Source organism: Siphateles boraxobius, unplaced genomic scaffold (assembly GCF_051911475.1).
Source record: "Siphateles boraxobius isolate OS27281-9 unplaced genomic scaffold, OSU_SipBor_1 1, whole genome shotgun sequence".
In the NCBI taxonomy this organism is placed as follows: domain Eukaryota; kingdom Metazoa; phylum Chordata; class Actinopteri; order Cypriniformes; family Leuciscidae; genus Siphateles; species Siphateles boraxobius.
The window spans coordinates 26,429,677-26,444,223 of NW_027508699.1; the positions used below are offsets into that span (position 1 = coordinate 26,429,677).

General features: G+C 37.0%; 1 protein-coding gene across 2 annotated transcripts in view; it reads right to left on the reverse strand.

The window, feature by feature from the left end:
• brinp2 (bone morphogenetic protein/retinoic acid inducible neural-specific 2) overlaps positions 1 to 14,547 on the reverse strand; it is a 105,257-nt gene that overhangs the window by 37,144 nt on the left and 53,566 nt on the right. For both annotated transcript variants that reach the window (XM_077231645.1, XM_077231652.1), the window contains one exon: positions 7,840 to 7,945. In XM_077231645.1, coding sequence (XP_077087760.1) covers positions 7,840 to 7,945 — 106 coding nt within the window. The remainder of the gene's footprint in view (positions 1 to 7,839; positions 7,946 to 14,547) is intronic.

The window sequence follows — 14,547 nt, forward strand, 5'->3', positions numbered from 1 at the left end:
TTATAGCTGATATTTTTCACTTGACCTTACACCATCAGCAAGCAACTATATATATATATATATATATATATATATATAATGAAGTAAGTGGTGATTGACACTTGTGATCACCTATCAGTGAAAAGTGCCTCCTATTTAAGACCTGGTTGGCTGTAGCCTCTGATGCATCCCGTCCAGCTCCTCCCCTTTTTGTTTGTTGACAGTAGCTGCAGGTATGGGGCCGATAGCAGGTAGCAATTTTCTAACTTTTTTATTACTGTTCGTGTGGCATTTACTATTCATTTGTTGTATCCCAGCCTGTCTTTTCATCACTTTATGTGTTTCCCTCGCCTTGCTTCAGTAGTGGATTTGAAGTTGATATCTCTCAACTAAAATGGGGTTGTTGTTGCATGGTTTCAAGTGTCTGTTTATTTTCTATTATCATTTTGAGGCTCGCTCGTGATAACTGGTGCAGGAGCAAAAACTACGTTGTGGCTTCATGCGAGTCCTTTCTCCTTTGGTGTTTGAATATTTTTTTTCCTACTGTTTTGAATTTAAGTATACTGTTTATTGTGATTTATTTTTATGATTTACCCATCACTTTTTTCTGTTTCGTGACTTAATTGTGATATTAAAGGTCCCATATTGTATACCTTTCTAATGTTTTATTTTAGGTTTTGATGTCCTTAAGAATATATATGCGTGGTATAAGCACCAAAAACCATTCCCAATATATTTTTACAGCTCCTTTCTCAGGATCTCTGCTAAGAACAGGTTGATTTTGACCTATCTAATTAATATTCATGAGCCTTTCTTCTGATTGGCCTGTTGTTTTCTGAGTGACGCACAGCCAGGCCAACCACAGGTAACTTAGGGTCATGTATGCAGTAGCCTGCTGTGGCTTGGTGATGCTCACAAGTAAGGTAAATAAAACATCTGTAATGATGGGCATTGCTGAGGGAAATGTTATCCGGCATTATATGTTCGAGCCGGACTCAGACCCCGAATCGGCGACAACAGGAGACAAACAACCACCTCCTTACTTTCGGTGTTACTGTAAGAGTATTATAATTACCATTAACGTTACATCAATGCTGCACGCAGATTTAACGTTAACGCTAATTTAAACTGTCTGTAAACAAACTCAAACTTTTTTTGGAAAAATTCAATGTAAATCTCCAAAATATGTACGTTAATAGTTAGTTATACACTGATTTTGTTGAACACTTAATGAGGTTTGATAAACAAGGTTCGGGAGGAGCAGGTGCATTTAATTAACCCAATCAGCACCAGTGGGGAGCAATCAGTAATCAATCTAGGACAGGATAATATCAGCAGAACCCACACTGGTTCCTTGACAGTTTATCAGCATCCCACCTCCACCCCATCTCCACTCTTTCAGTTCCATCTCTAGTTCCATCTACTCTTACCACGGGGGAGTACTCTGGGTTCGGGCAGAATTCCGAGCTCGGAGCCCTTCACCCGGACAGCACGCCAAGTACGCACAATCCTTATCATAATAATTATATGTAGATGCGAACTCGTGAAACTGCTTTATAATATGTAACGTTAGCAGACAGACATCGAATGCAGTAAGCTATAACTATTGCTTTCCTACTGATACAGTAAGTTGACGTGCTACAATTTCTTTTTTCTGTAAAAGGTGTACTTGTGGTAAATGTGCAAGGATGCCCACAGAGTGCGAGATCATAACATGCTGCAATTGCTCCAAGGTAAACTTGTAGAACTGTGGGGACTGCAGCATCTTTGAGCAGCTTCTTTGAAAAACCGGCATTGAACTGTCCCTGATTGATGAAGCAGTCACTAGATGGTTAAGGTCGAACTAAATTGCTGTGGTATTTCCGAATAAATAAACATTAGCCACTATTCTCTTATATGAATGTCGTTTGGAAGCCTGTGCTCAGGGTGGTGACTGAGTAGTTCTGACATCACATTTATACGGAAGTCATAACTACTTTATGCAGGCTGTGTGCATTTTTTCTGTGGATTGACTGTTTTTAAACATAGCTCCTAGACCTCTGTTATCATGAAAAAAGCCAGGAATTTTCATTTTTGACAGTATGGGACCTTTAAACTGTGTTTTAATTGAATTTGTTTTATTTATCTATCTTTGATTTTCTTTCAGGATTTGAGGTCCCACAGGTGAAGGATCTTTTGTGGTGGTGGTGCTTCTTCAACGCTTGCCGTGACACTTTTTGAAGTATTTGGTTGTGATTGAGTTCACGGTGGTGTTTTGAAGTGTGCTTTTGGATAACTTGCTCTGGTAATCACTCCTGTGGGGAACCTCAGCCCTGTAGGTTGGTGTAGTTTGTTTTGATGTTTTTCTTTTTGTGAGTGTGTGCATATTAGTCTCTATGTAAAGTGTATGTATTTGTTTCTTTATTATTTGAAACCGTTTCAGCCACAAACCTTTAACAGTGAGTGTATATAGTTGATTTTCTGTATTTACGTTTCTTTGAACTGTACAGTTTAGTCTTTAAGTCTTTGTGTAAAGTTCTTTTTTGTTTATTTCTTTTTGGTACTGTTGTTGGAGAGAGCTGTGAGACGTTATCACTGAGGACACTTTAAAGTGATTTCTTCCTCCTTTTTAAATTAACTTTTATTTATATATATATAATAAACTATTGTTTGTCTTTTATAATAATAATAATTCGTTACATTTATATAGCACTTTTCTGGGTACTCAAAGCGCTTTACATGGAAGGGGGAATCTCCTCAACCACCACCAAAGTGCAGCATCCACCTTGATGATGCAACGGCAGCCATATTGCGCAAGAAGGCCCACCCCATACAAAAATGTAATATATGGCCATATACTGTATGTGCTTATATTTTAAATAGCATGACATATATCTATACATATATTTGACTTATCTGAGAACACAATATATGCCTGCAACATATATGAACATTTATGTGTCCAAACATGTGAAGACAATATTTGAGTTCATCCATTTATGATTGGTTTATCGCATATATGGACAACATTAAAGGGATAGTTCACCCAAAAATGAAAATTCTGTCAGTATTTACTCACCCTCATGTTGTTCCAACCCCGTAAGACCTTCGTTCATCTTCGGAACACGAATTAAGATATTTTTGATGAAATCTGAGAGCTTGATCACTCCTCAATACAAGTCTTTAGGCTTCTTCAGGGATTGAAACTTGCCAGCCCCGAAAAGTTAAAGACATCGTTACAATAGTCCAAGTGACTACAGTGGCTCAATCTTAAGTTTATCAAATGACGAGAATACTTTTGGTGAGCAAAAAAAATAAAAAAAATAACAACTTTATTTCAACTATTCATTTCCTTCTCTGTGGGCCTTGAGTCAGTTGACTAGTATAATAGCGTAAGCTATTGTTGTACGTCACACGCATCACCCACATGACCAGCGTCGGGCAATAGTGAGCCTACGTGTGACGTAGCTCTACGCAATCACACTAGGTTAACTGACTAGAGGTTGAAATAGTTGAAATATTAGTAAATAATAGTATGAAAGTTTTTGTGCACAAAAAGTATTCTCGTCACTTGATAAACTTAAGATTGAGCCACTATAGTCACTTAGACTATTTTAACAATGTCTTTAATAACTTTTCAAGGCCGGTAAGTTTCAATCCCTGAAGAAGCCTATGGACTAGTATGGAGGAGTGATCCAGCTCTCAGATTTCATCAAAAATATCTTAATCCGTGTTCCGAAGATGAACGAAGGTCTTACGGGGTGAGGAACAACATGAGGGTGAGTAAATACTGACAGAATTTTCATTTTTGGGTGAACTATCCCTTTAAGTATAAATATGTGACATACATATTTGTTTCCCACATATTTAAAAAATGTATGTAAACATACATGCATGTGATACTGATGCATTGAAATAAGTACATATATGCATATATACATATATGCGTCTTACATATTTTTAACATTTATGTGCATATACGGGAAAATATAAGGCACTTACACGAAAACGGTCATTTTTGCTATTTTTTGAAATATGTTTCATATATGTCTATGTGTTTTATATATATGAATTTTGCATATATTCTCATATAGGCAGCAGACATACATGGGCACTGACATTATATATGTAATTTACTTATCTTGACATATAGCCTATTACATTACCAGCACCAGCTTATTGGTGGAGAGGAAACAGAGTGATAAAGCCAATCATGACATGGGGATGATTAGGAGGCCATGATGGACAGAGGCCAAGGGGTGAAATTGGCCAGGATGCCTGGGTTACACACCAACTCTTTTTCGAAGGATTTTTAATGACCACAGAGAGTCAGGACCTCGGTTTAATTTCTCATCTGAAGGACGGTGCTCTTTGACAGTATAGTGTCCCCATCACTATACTGGGGCGTTAGGACACACACAGACCACAGGGTGAGTGCCCCCTACTGGCCTCACTTACACCGCTTCCAGCAGCAACCTGGTTTTCTCAGGAGGTCTCCCATCCAGGTACTATCCCTGCTTATCATTTACATTTATTTATTTATTTATTTATTTATTTATTTATTGTCTATTATTTTAAATAATATTTCCAAAATGTATGCCTCCCCAGTCAAAATACCACTGCAATGTAGACATGTTACTATTGTTTCACAGCCTTGATTTTGCTCAGCAATACAGTGAAGGCCGAGTTGGGAAACAGAAAGCATTTAAAGTGGGTCAGAGAGACTGGCAGCCTGACTGCTCTAACAGCATCAGTGATGGGAGTCCTATTTGGGACGGAGGGGTCTGCCATGTCAGCGCAGTAATGGGGTAATGGGATGAATAAAGACCAACAATCTCTGTGGCAAGGTCATTCGGCCGTAAACCTCTGTCATGAACTGCAGGCACGCTGCAGACAGGGAATCAATGCGGCTATTGCGGAATTCTCCTGCCCGATTAGATATTTTGATAGCAGGCAATGGAAGAATTGACATTTGCCTAGGAAACTAATTATTGATTTTCTTGAGCGATTTGGGAACAAGCGGTAACAAGATGGTACAATTGTAAACAGGGTCCAAAATTAATTGTTTGCCACACTTGCCAATTGCAGGTGAATTGAGGAAATATAGCTTGTTCTCTTCTTCTTTTCTTTTTTTACCAGTCATGAATCTGTATTTTGCATTCTGCTTTTTACCCCTTTCTAAAATAATTCTATATTTATGTCAGAGGTCGCGTTATACTTCCGCATTGTCTGTCATTTTGACAGGGTCGTAAAAATTCTGTCATAATCTAGTATTGCCCGTCATTTTAATTTTCATATTTTAATGATAATAAGCCATTTAATAGGCTTAGGTTTAATAGGTTTTTGTTCACATTTTCATTTTTTTTCACAAACTTGCAGGACAAGCATATAGTCTAGATAGTCTAGTATTCATTTATTTATAAATCGCAATAAGCTTTGTGCTTTGTTCATTTTGATATGAAAAAAAGTCTCAGCTTTCAAATTCTGTCCATTTTATCACAAAATTCAAACAATAAATGCAGTTTTGGCGCTCTTTAATATGGCACGAGAGATCACTACCCTCATATAACTATACCCTCGGTGTATCTGTGAAAATGACGGACGGCTGTCAGATTTTTCTGTCAGTGCTAAAACAAAACAAATATTCTGTCAATGACGGAAAAATTTCGGTTAACGCGACCTCTGATTTATCTAATATAATGTAATTTGATATGTACACTACCGTTCAAAAGTATAGGTGCGTTAATTTTCAGTGCTTTTAAAAGGAGTCTCTTATGCTCATTGTGGCTGCGTTTATTTGATACAAAACTAGTAAAAAACAGTAGTATTGTGAAATATTATTAAACATTTCCAGTTGAATATATTGTTAAATGTCACTTATTTCTGTGATGGTAAAGCAGAATTTTCAGTAGCCATTACTCCAGTCTTCAGTTTCACATGATCCTTTAGAAATCATTCTAATATGCAGTTTTTTTTCATTTATCATTAATGATGAAACCAGTTGTGCCACTTCATATTTTTGGAAACCATGATAAATTTATTCAGGATTCTTTTTTATGAATAGAAAGTTCAAAAGAACAGCATTTATTTAAAAATAATAATATTAATTTTATATATATATAAAATGATTAAATATGACGGGAGCCCAGTTAGTTAATTTTGATTGTCAATAACATGTAGAGAAATCTATGCAGACATTTTGGAGAGCAGAAACCCTATGATAGATTTGATCTCCAAAGGCCTTCTCATCAATACTCACCTATGAATTACTTATGAAAGCATTCAGTGCTGAATACATTAATCCACCAACTCTTCCACCATGTAAGTGAAAGATTCAGATTTCACAGCCCAGCTGTGGGTGCTGAACACCTGCTAATTATATTAAGCACAAAACGCTCTTCACAGCTTTACCAGGTCTGACATCCTTAAAGAAAGAATCAATGCATTTTGCCTTCATATTCAGCCTTTTTAAATTCCCTTCCCAGTGTGAATATTTATGATGTGTTCCTCAGTATTTATCCGTTGGATTGTGGAAAAACAAGAGACATAATTAGATGCAGTCTTCGTCTTAAGCTTTGGCTTCTGCTGGGTAGAGAGCCAACAGTGTGGGGAGCCTCACAAAAGAGACTGACTTGGATGGCTTTCATACCGGAGACAGCTAAATAGCTGCTCTTGTGCCCCCTCCTCCAGAGTCTCAGCCTTTTTAAAGAGAACTTAAATTTTTCCTCTGGATTATTTCAGTCCTCTATGGAATTGACGGTTTAACATGCTAAACTGAAGGGTCTAAATTCTTCTCTCTTAAAGGAGACAGCACTTTGATTGAAAATATCCTGGGAAGCCCCCAAAAAGTGAATGAAAGAATGCAGAAAGTGGCATGCTGAAATGTATTAAAAACTCTTCTAGCTACAACTGCACCCTGCACCCTACAATTTCTTTCCCAAGTCTTTACTCAGCAAAAGATAAGCTTTGGTGCCGAACCCTATGGCTAGCTCATTAAAGTAGTCACACGAATCTAGGCAGCAGGGAACTTGCTTCAGGAGATGGCAGTATTAAGTAGGTTGACAATTTAAATGTCAATGTCAAGAAGGCAGTGGAAATTGACGCAGGCCACGTGTATAATTAGCAACGGCTAGAGGCTTAAAACCTTCCTTTTTGCTCTTTTCAGTCCTATTACTTTGCTCTTTTTCTTTTTTTATGCTCCTCCGACCAACTCTGACTTCTGATGACACTGCTGTCACGAGTGTGTGAGTTGAATTAATACAATTCTAAATGTTTGTCTTCTAAAATTCCTTACTTGTTTTTAGACTGCATGGAGACTTGCATGCATGGACACTGTATGAGTCCTACGGGGTCCACCCTTGCCAGACTTTTGACTTGGTCCTCATTACAACTTTTTCGGACCAAGAGCCCAGAGAAAGTTTGACTGGTGCGTAACACCAATTAGAGTTTGCTTTATTTTTGCGTATCGTTTAAGGCCAGGGTTGTATGAAACCGATTGTGCAAAAATAATAGACTAGTGTGAATTCAAAATGTGACACGGTTGTCTCTTTAAAAAGTGAATTAGTTCAAATGAATTAGTATCGATTATTTCACTAAAATAGCTCAGAAAACAAAGCAAAATCGAATTTCTTCTTTTTGTGGATATGTAATTTTCCAGTAATCAGATCTACCTCAAAAGTGCTGTTTATTTATTGTTTGTTAGTCTATTTATGTTTTTGCCCACCTACTATTTTATTTTTTCAGTATATTCTTAATTAAGATCCAGACCATTAATCATTAATTCACTAATACTGTATGTGTCTGCTTGTGTGCACTGCAGTTAAAGAACATTTAGTGGTCTCAAAAAGAGTCAAATACATCTGCCCACAACAGCTGTCTTACCTTTTAGATGGATTTTATTTTCGGGGCTGTGCACTAAGACAGAGCTGACGGAATCCAGGCTGTCGTAGTTACTGCATCCAAGAGGCCCCGTTCTGGTCTCCGTTACCTAGGAAACAAGGAGAAATTTGAATGCCTTATTATCGTTGAAATCATGCACCTGTTTGTTCCTCTTCAGAAGCCGTAGAGTGCTGAGCATATGCAGTTGTCTAAAACAAACCAACACGCCTGTGCAATAAGCCAGAGTCAATATCTAAATGTCACCAAAGCCCATTTCAGCATGTCACAGCTCTCCAAAAATGCTCACTTTGCAGAGCGCCATAGAAATAGCAAATTGACTCTATAGTGTTAGGTCCCAATGCATTATTAATTTCAAATCTAGAGAGCAGTGAGTCATGTGCATTGGCATATTTCTGTTAACGGACCCTAGTGTTAAATATAAGGAGACTTTTATGATTCTAAAATAAGGTGTCTGACCTGCCATCTCAACTGGGACTTTTTATACTGTGGCGATACTCCAGGATTTTTTTTTTTTTTTAATGGCTGTATTTTTTTCTTTTTATATTGATGGCCCTAATGGGAATCCTTTCCATTAGTGTGTCTTAAATGTATCTTCTCATTAATCAATTAATAATGAGATAAAGCACTTGTAAATTTGTGGATAAATAAGCATTAGGTAGCATAAACAATTAACAAATCAATGACTATCAAAAAAAAAAAAATTCAAAACAAAAACAGTTTGTATATATGTCAACGGTTTTTCCCCACGGGTGGCACTAGGATATCCAGATCCACCAAAGGAGGCAGAGCATTTTCACATTTAGCTCCGAAGCTCTGGAATAGCCTTCCTGATATTGTTCGTTGCTCAGACTCGCTCTCCCAGTTTAAAACTAGACTGAAGACGCATCTATTTAGCCAGGCATTCATATAAATTTTTTATCTTACAGTTACTGTAAATTCGGCCTCTAGTTCATAAACGCCAGAGGAGAACTGGCCCCCGACTGAGCCTGGGTTCTCCCAAGGTTTTTTTTTCTCCATTGGGTCACCTGATGGGGTGTTAGGACACCATTAGGTCACTGGATGGAGTTTTTCGGTTCCTTGCCACTGTTGCCTTTGGCTTGCTCAGTTGGGGATATTCAAATTAATTAACCAATCATACCATTGATCAGCTCTACCAAACTTGGATGTCTTTTTTCCAGTAATAAACAAACATTAAGTTGTTTTGATTGATACTGTGAAGCAGCTTTGATACAATCTGTATTGTGAAAAGCGCTATATAAATATATTTGACTTGACTTGACTTGACATGACTGACTGTGATCATTTTTAATTTAGTGAAAGAGTCTGACTAGGGTAATTACAACTCCATAATCACTTCAACGATGTGTACAAAGCTTTTGTTTTAGTCCATTTGTTGAATACAGACTGTCAGCTCAAAAAAGCAGTAAATGTTGAATATTGTCACAACGTAGTTATGGTTTCAAATGAAGTTAAAAACTGGTTGCTGTTACCTTGTTAAATTGCAATTTGATGCTCTTCACAAATTTTAGCAAAGGTAAATAAATTGTTCCCAAAAGTGTGAAACATTGACGCTCATGAAAATGTTTATAAAAACAGGATATTATATCATAACCTAAGCTATTTAATACTGAAAGTGATCTTTATAATTGTGTATGTGTACTACCGACACTATAGACTATGACTAGATGTCTTTTGTCAATAAGAAACAAGAATATATTTCAGCTTCACTTGGTAAATGAAGTGCGTACATTTTTTTTTTATCTTGTAGCCTAATTTTCTAAATCAACAGAATTAATTCTTTTCACAAGATAACTTGGCTATGGATTCCATAACTATGTTGTCTGAAGACGTCCTTTATAGTAGCTAATTAATATTAAAAGGCCGTGAAAATGAAATCATGTTTTTCCTGCATTCACAATTTTTTTGTTTAATGGTCTGAAAAATGCTCTGAAATATTTTGCAAATATTTCACCAGCACAAACAGCTATTAGATTTTGTCCCACAACTTTTGGAAGCATGCTGCCACCTCTGCTCTGACAGCAGTTGTTACAAAATTTGTGATTTTATACATCATTGTCAGGTCTTTGTCTCAAAATGAAATTCTGTAGCTAATCCAACAGAAAAATGCAATGGTTTTGGGACCATGTCCTAAAAATCATTATATATATTTATACAGGTCCTTCTCAAAAAAATTAGCATATTGTGATAAAGTTAATTATTTTCCATAATGCAATGAGAAAAATTAAACTTTCATATATTTTAGATTCATTGCACACCAACTGAAATATTTCAGGTGTTTTATTGTTTTAATACTGATGATTTTGGCATACAGCTCATGAAAACCCAAAATTCCTATCTCAAAAAATTAGCATATTTCATCCGACCAATAAAATAAGTGTTTTTAATACAAAAAAAGTCAACCTTCAAATAATTATGTTCAGTGATGCACTCAATACTTGGTCGGGAATCCTTTTGCAGAAATGACTGCTTCAATGCGGCGTGGTATGGAGCCAATCAGCCTGTGGCACTACTGAGGTGTTACGGAGGCCCAGGATGCTTCGATAGCGGCCTTAAGCTCATCCAGAGTGTTGGGTCTTGCATCTCTCAACTTTCTCTTCACAATATCCCACAGATTCTCTATGGGGTTCAGGTCAGGAGAGTTGGCAGGCCAATTGAGCACAGTAATACCATGGTCAGTAAACCATTTACCAGTGGTTTTGGCACTGTGAGCAGGTGCCAGGTCGTGCTGAAAAATGTAATCTTCATCTCCATAAAGCTTTTCAGCAGATGGAAGCATGAAGTGCTCCAAAATCTCCTGATAGCTAGCTGCATTGACCCTGCCCTTGATAAAACACAGTGGACCAACACCAGCAGCTGACATGGCACCCCAGACCATCACTGACTGTGGGTACTTGACACTGGACTTCAGGCATTTTGGCATTTCCTTCTCCCCAGTCTTCCTCCAGACTTTGGCACCTTGATTTCCGAATGACATGCAAAATTTGCTTTCATCCGAAAAAAGTACTTTGGACCACTGAGCAACAGTCCAGTGCTGCTTCTCTGTAGCCCAGGTCAGGCGCTTCTGCCGCTGTTTCTGGTTCAAAAGTGGCTTGACCTGGGGAATGCGGCACCTGTAGCCCATTTCCTGCACACGCCTGTGCACGGTGGCTCTGGATGTTTCTACTCCAGACTCAGTCCACTGCTTCCGCAGGTCCCCCAAGGTCTGGAATCGGTCCTTCTCCACAATCTTCCTCAGGGTCCGGTCACCTCTTCTCGTTGTGCAGCGTATTTTGCCACACTTTTTCCTTCCCACAGACTTCCCACTGAGGTGCCTTGATACAGCACTCTGGGAACAGCCTATTTGTTCAGAAATTTCTTTCTGTGTCTTACCCTCTTGCTTGAGGGTGTCAATGATGGCCTTCTGGACAGCAGTCAGGTCGGCAGTCTTACCCATGATTGCGGTTTTGAGTAATGAAACAGGCTGGGAGTTTTTAAAAGCCTCAGGAATCTTTTGCAGGTGTTTAGAGTTAATTAGTTGGTTCAGATGATTAGGTTAATAGCTCGTTTAGAGACCCTTTTCATGATATGCTAATTTTTTTGAGATAGGACTTTTGGGTTTTGTATGCCAAAATCATCAGTATTAAAACAATAAAAGACCTGAAATATTTGAGTTGGTGTGCAATGAATCTAAAATATATGAAAGTTTAATTTGTATCATTACATTATGGAAAATAATGAACTTTATCACAATATGCTAATTTTTTGAGAAGGACCTGTATATATATATATATATATATATATATATATATATATACATATATTTATATATATATATATATATATATATATATACATATATTTATATTTATTATTATTCTTCAGAGGATGTTATGATGAATAATTATTTTTTATCTGACATGGTTCTGAAGTAACTCACCCTACACTGTTACTGTCATTGATTAATGATGGCAAATTTTTTCACATTAACTCTCCTTCTTAGTGTCACTATTTATTAACACATGGATTGAAACAAATTAATTTTTAAAAAAATATTTAGAGACTGTAATCTAACACTAGAACCATGGATATTAAGTAAAGTCTGTATGATGATGTTGACAGTTTTAGTGTGAAAAGCATAAACATGTATCATAATACAGTATGTGCGCATACAGATGCACACTTTATCATTAATTTATGAAATACTGTCACTTTTCTGAAGTGTTGTAAACATGCCCTCCTCCGCACATCGTCCCACTGCATCTCATTAGATCACTTGTCATTTATGATTGCTTACTGCAGCTCAATTGCTCTGATCCCAATAGGACTCTAGGCTGTTTACCTCGCGCATAAAACCAGACACTAATCCGTGTAAATGTCTTTACAAAACCTGCATTCTTCATGAGGAAATCATTCCAATCATTTCTTTTTTTAAATTATTGTTCTCAAGGTCTTATATACTGAGCCTAACGTACATAGAGAGAGAACTATATATTACGGGCTGTAATTGATCTGATTTTTTTATGCATCCCAAGGAAGTCTCTTATGCTCACCAAGGCTGCATTTATTTTAATCCAAAATACAGTAAAAACAGCAATATTGTGTAAATGATTACATTTTAATTAATTAAATTAAAAGATTATATGTACATTAATTATGTTGCACTATAAAGTAGGTCTCTACTATGTATGAACAAAGATGAATAAAAAAATACAGCCAGCTATTACATGTGAAGCCCAACAAAATCTCTAGTTTACTTGTCACCCTGCTGTTTTTACTCCACAAATATGTATAAGTTTTATCAGCAGCAATTAATATTGCCATCTATTTAAGGAATGATATCATACCTGACAAAACAACCGGATGACACTGAAATCCCACATTTTCCACCCTGCCTCCTCAGAGAGTGTCTTGTTTTGTTGTTGATCTTATATTTACCGGAGCTGTTTTTCCACAGCTTCCTCGGCATGCTTTTCTTAAGGGCATAACAAAGGAAATGAATACCTGGGGTACAGTACTCTCCTTTCCATTTCTCTAACATCTCACATCATCCACAGTCCCTGAAAACTCCCACAGACCACAGAGTGGAGCCTATTCTTTGTCAATTGAAATGCTGAAGGAATGCATATCAAGTTGACTCATTTTTCAGAAATTTCTCTGCCTCCGCTGTGGAAGGCAAAGTTGGCTAAAGACTGCAGATTCGCTCTGAAAGCAGTTTAAGAGTTCATGACATGTGACAGAATTTTAAGTGCAGATTCTGAGCTTCATTGAATTTGACAGCTTATTTTGATTGTACGGCACTGTCAGTCGCTTGACCAGTGCCAACTATCTAGAGGCGGCTCTTGACATAAATGGTGCAGAGTTCTGAGCTCCCTCCTTTAAATACTGGTGCTCATTTACATTCTGCACTCAGACAAAAAATACATAAATAAATAAAAATACTGTGTTGGTGAATGCCATGTTAGTTATGTCACCATTACATATACCACTGTACCGAATTATCATCATATTTATGTACCATATATGCAATCTAATAATTGGTATCTTTATATTATGTTTCGGATTCACAAAGAAATGGCTCATAAAAAGTCAAATGTTTGGTGATCACAGTAAACTGCTTATGCTGTGTATTGATTCACTAAAAAGAATGATTGTCTGGATTCACAGACAAGGCTTAAACTTAGTCCCAGAATAGAATGCATGTTTGAGCTGTCTTAACTGAAAGCAACTTGTCCTGACATATCTTAAAATCTCAACGTGCACACCAGTAATGTTTATTTTCTAAGGCACGTTTATATATAAAAGCTACTGTACTTAAATGTCACACTTAATCGAAGTCCTGTCTGTGAAACCAGACACATAAGAGGTTTTTTTTAGGTAATCACAGTAAATTGGCTGCGGTGCCATTGTTGATTCATTAAAAAGAATTGTCTCAGAAGAGTCATTTGTATGGTAAAAAATCATAAATCATAAAAAAAACTGCTCATGTTGCAAGTTTTGGATTCTCTTTAAAGAACCTGCTCATAAGAATCGTTCTGACAGTTTGGTAACTATAGTAAACTGGTGACGCTGTATATGTTTTTGCGTCACTAAAAAGAACTGGCTTCTAAGAATCATTTGTTTGGTAATCATTGTGCATTGCTCATGTTGTATCTTTTTGATTCGCTAAAAAAAGAATTGGACCGTAAGAGTCATTTGTTCTGGAATCAGATTAGACTGGTTGTACTGTGTTTTTAATGCACTAAAAAGAACCGACACATAATAGTCATTTGTTTTTTATTGTTCGGATAACACTGGTCTCGATATGTGTTTTGAGCTGTCGATTTGGTGTTCACTGTTGTGGCATTGCTGAATAGTAGTGCAGGAAAAACTGTCAGAGTATTTTAGAATGGTGTTCAGTCCACATTAGCGGAGAGAAAGAACATGCGAGAAAGGTTAACAGAACCAAGTGTGATTGTACGTTTTGCATTGATTCTGTGTAAATGCTGTACTGCCTTTAATTTTCACTCCAGTACCCTTTGGACAAGTGAGATGTCCTTGCGTGTTTAAAGTGTCACCTTTAATGACATGTACCTAGTCTTTTAACATTAACAATTATATGCTTCTCATGTACTCGGCCATAGCTTTGGCGGTAACTCTGAGATCCGTGTCCTACACAGAGGTGACTGTTAATAGTATGTCATTATGACAAAT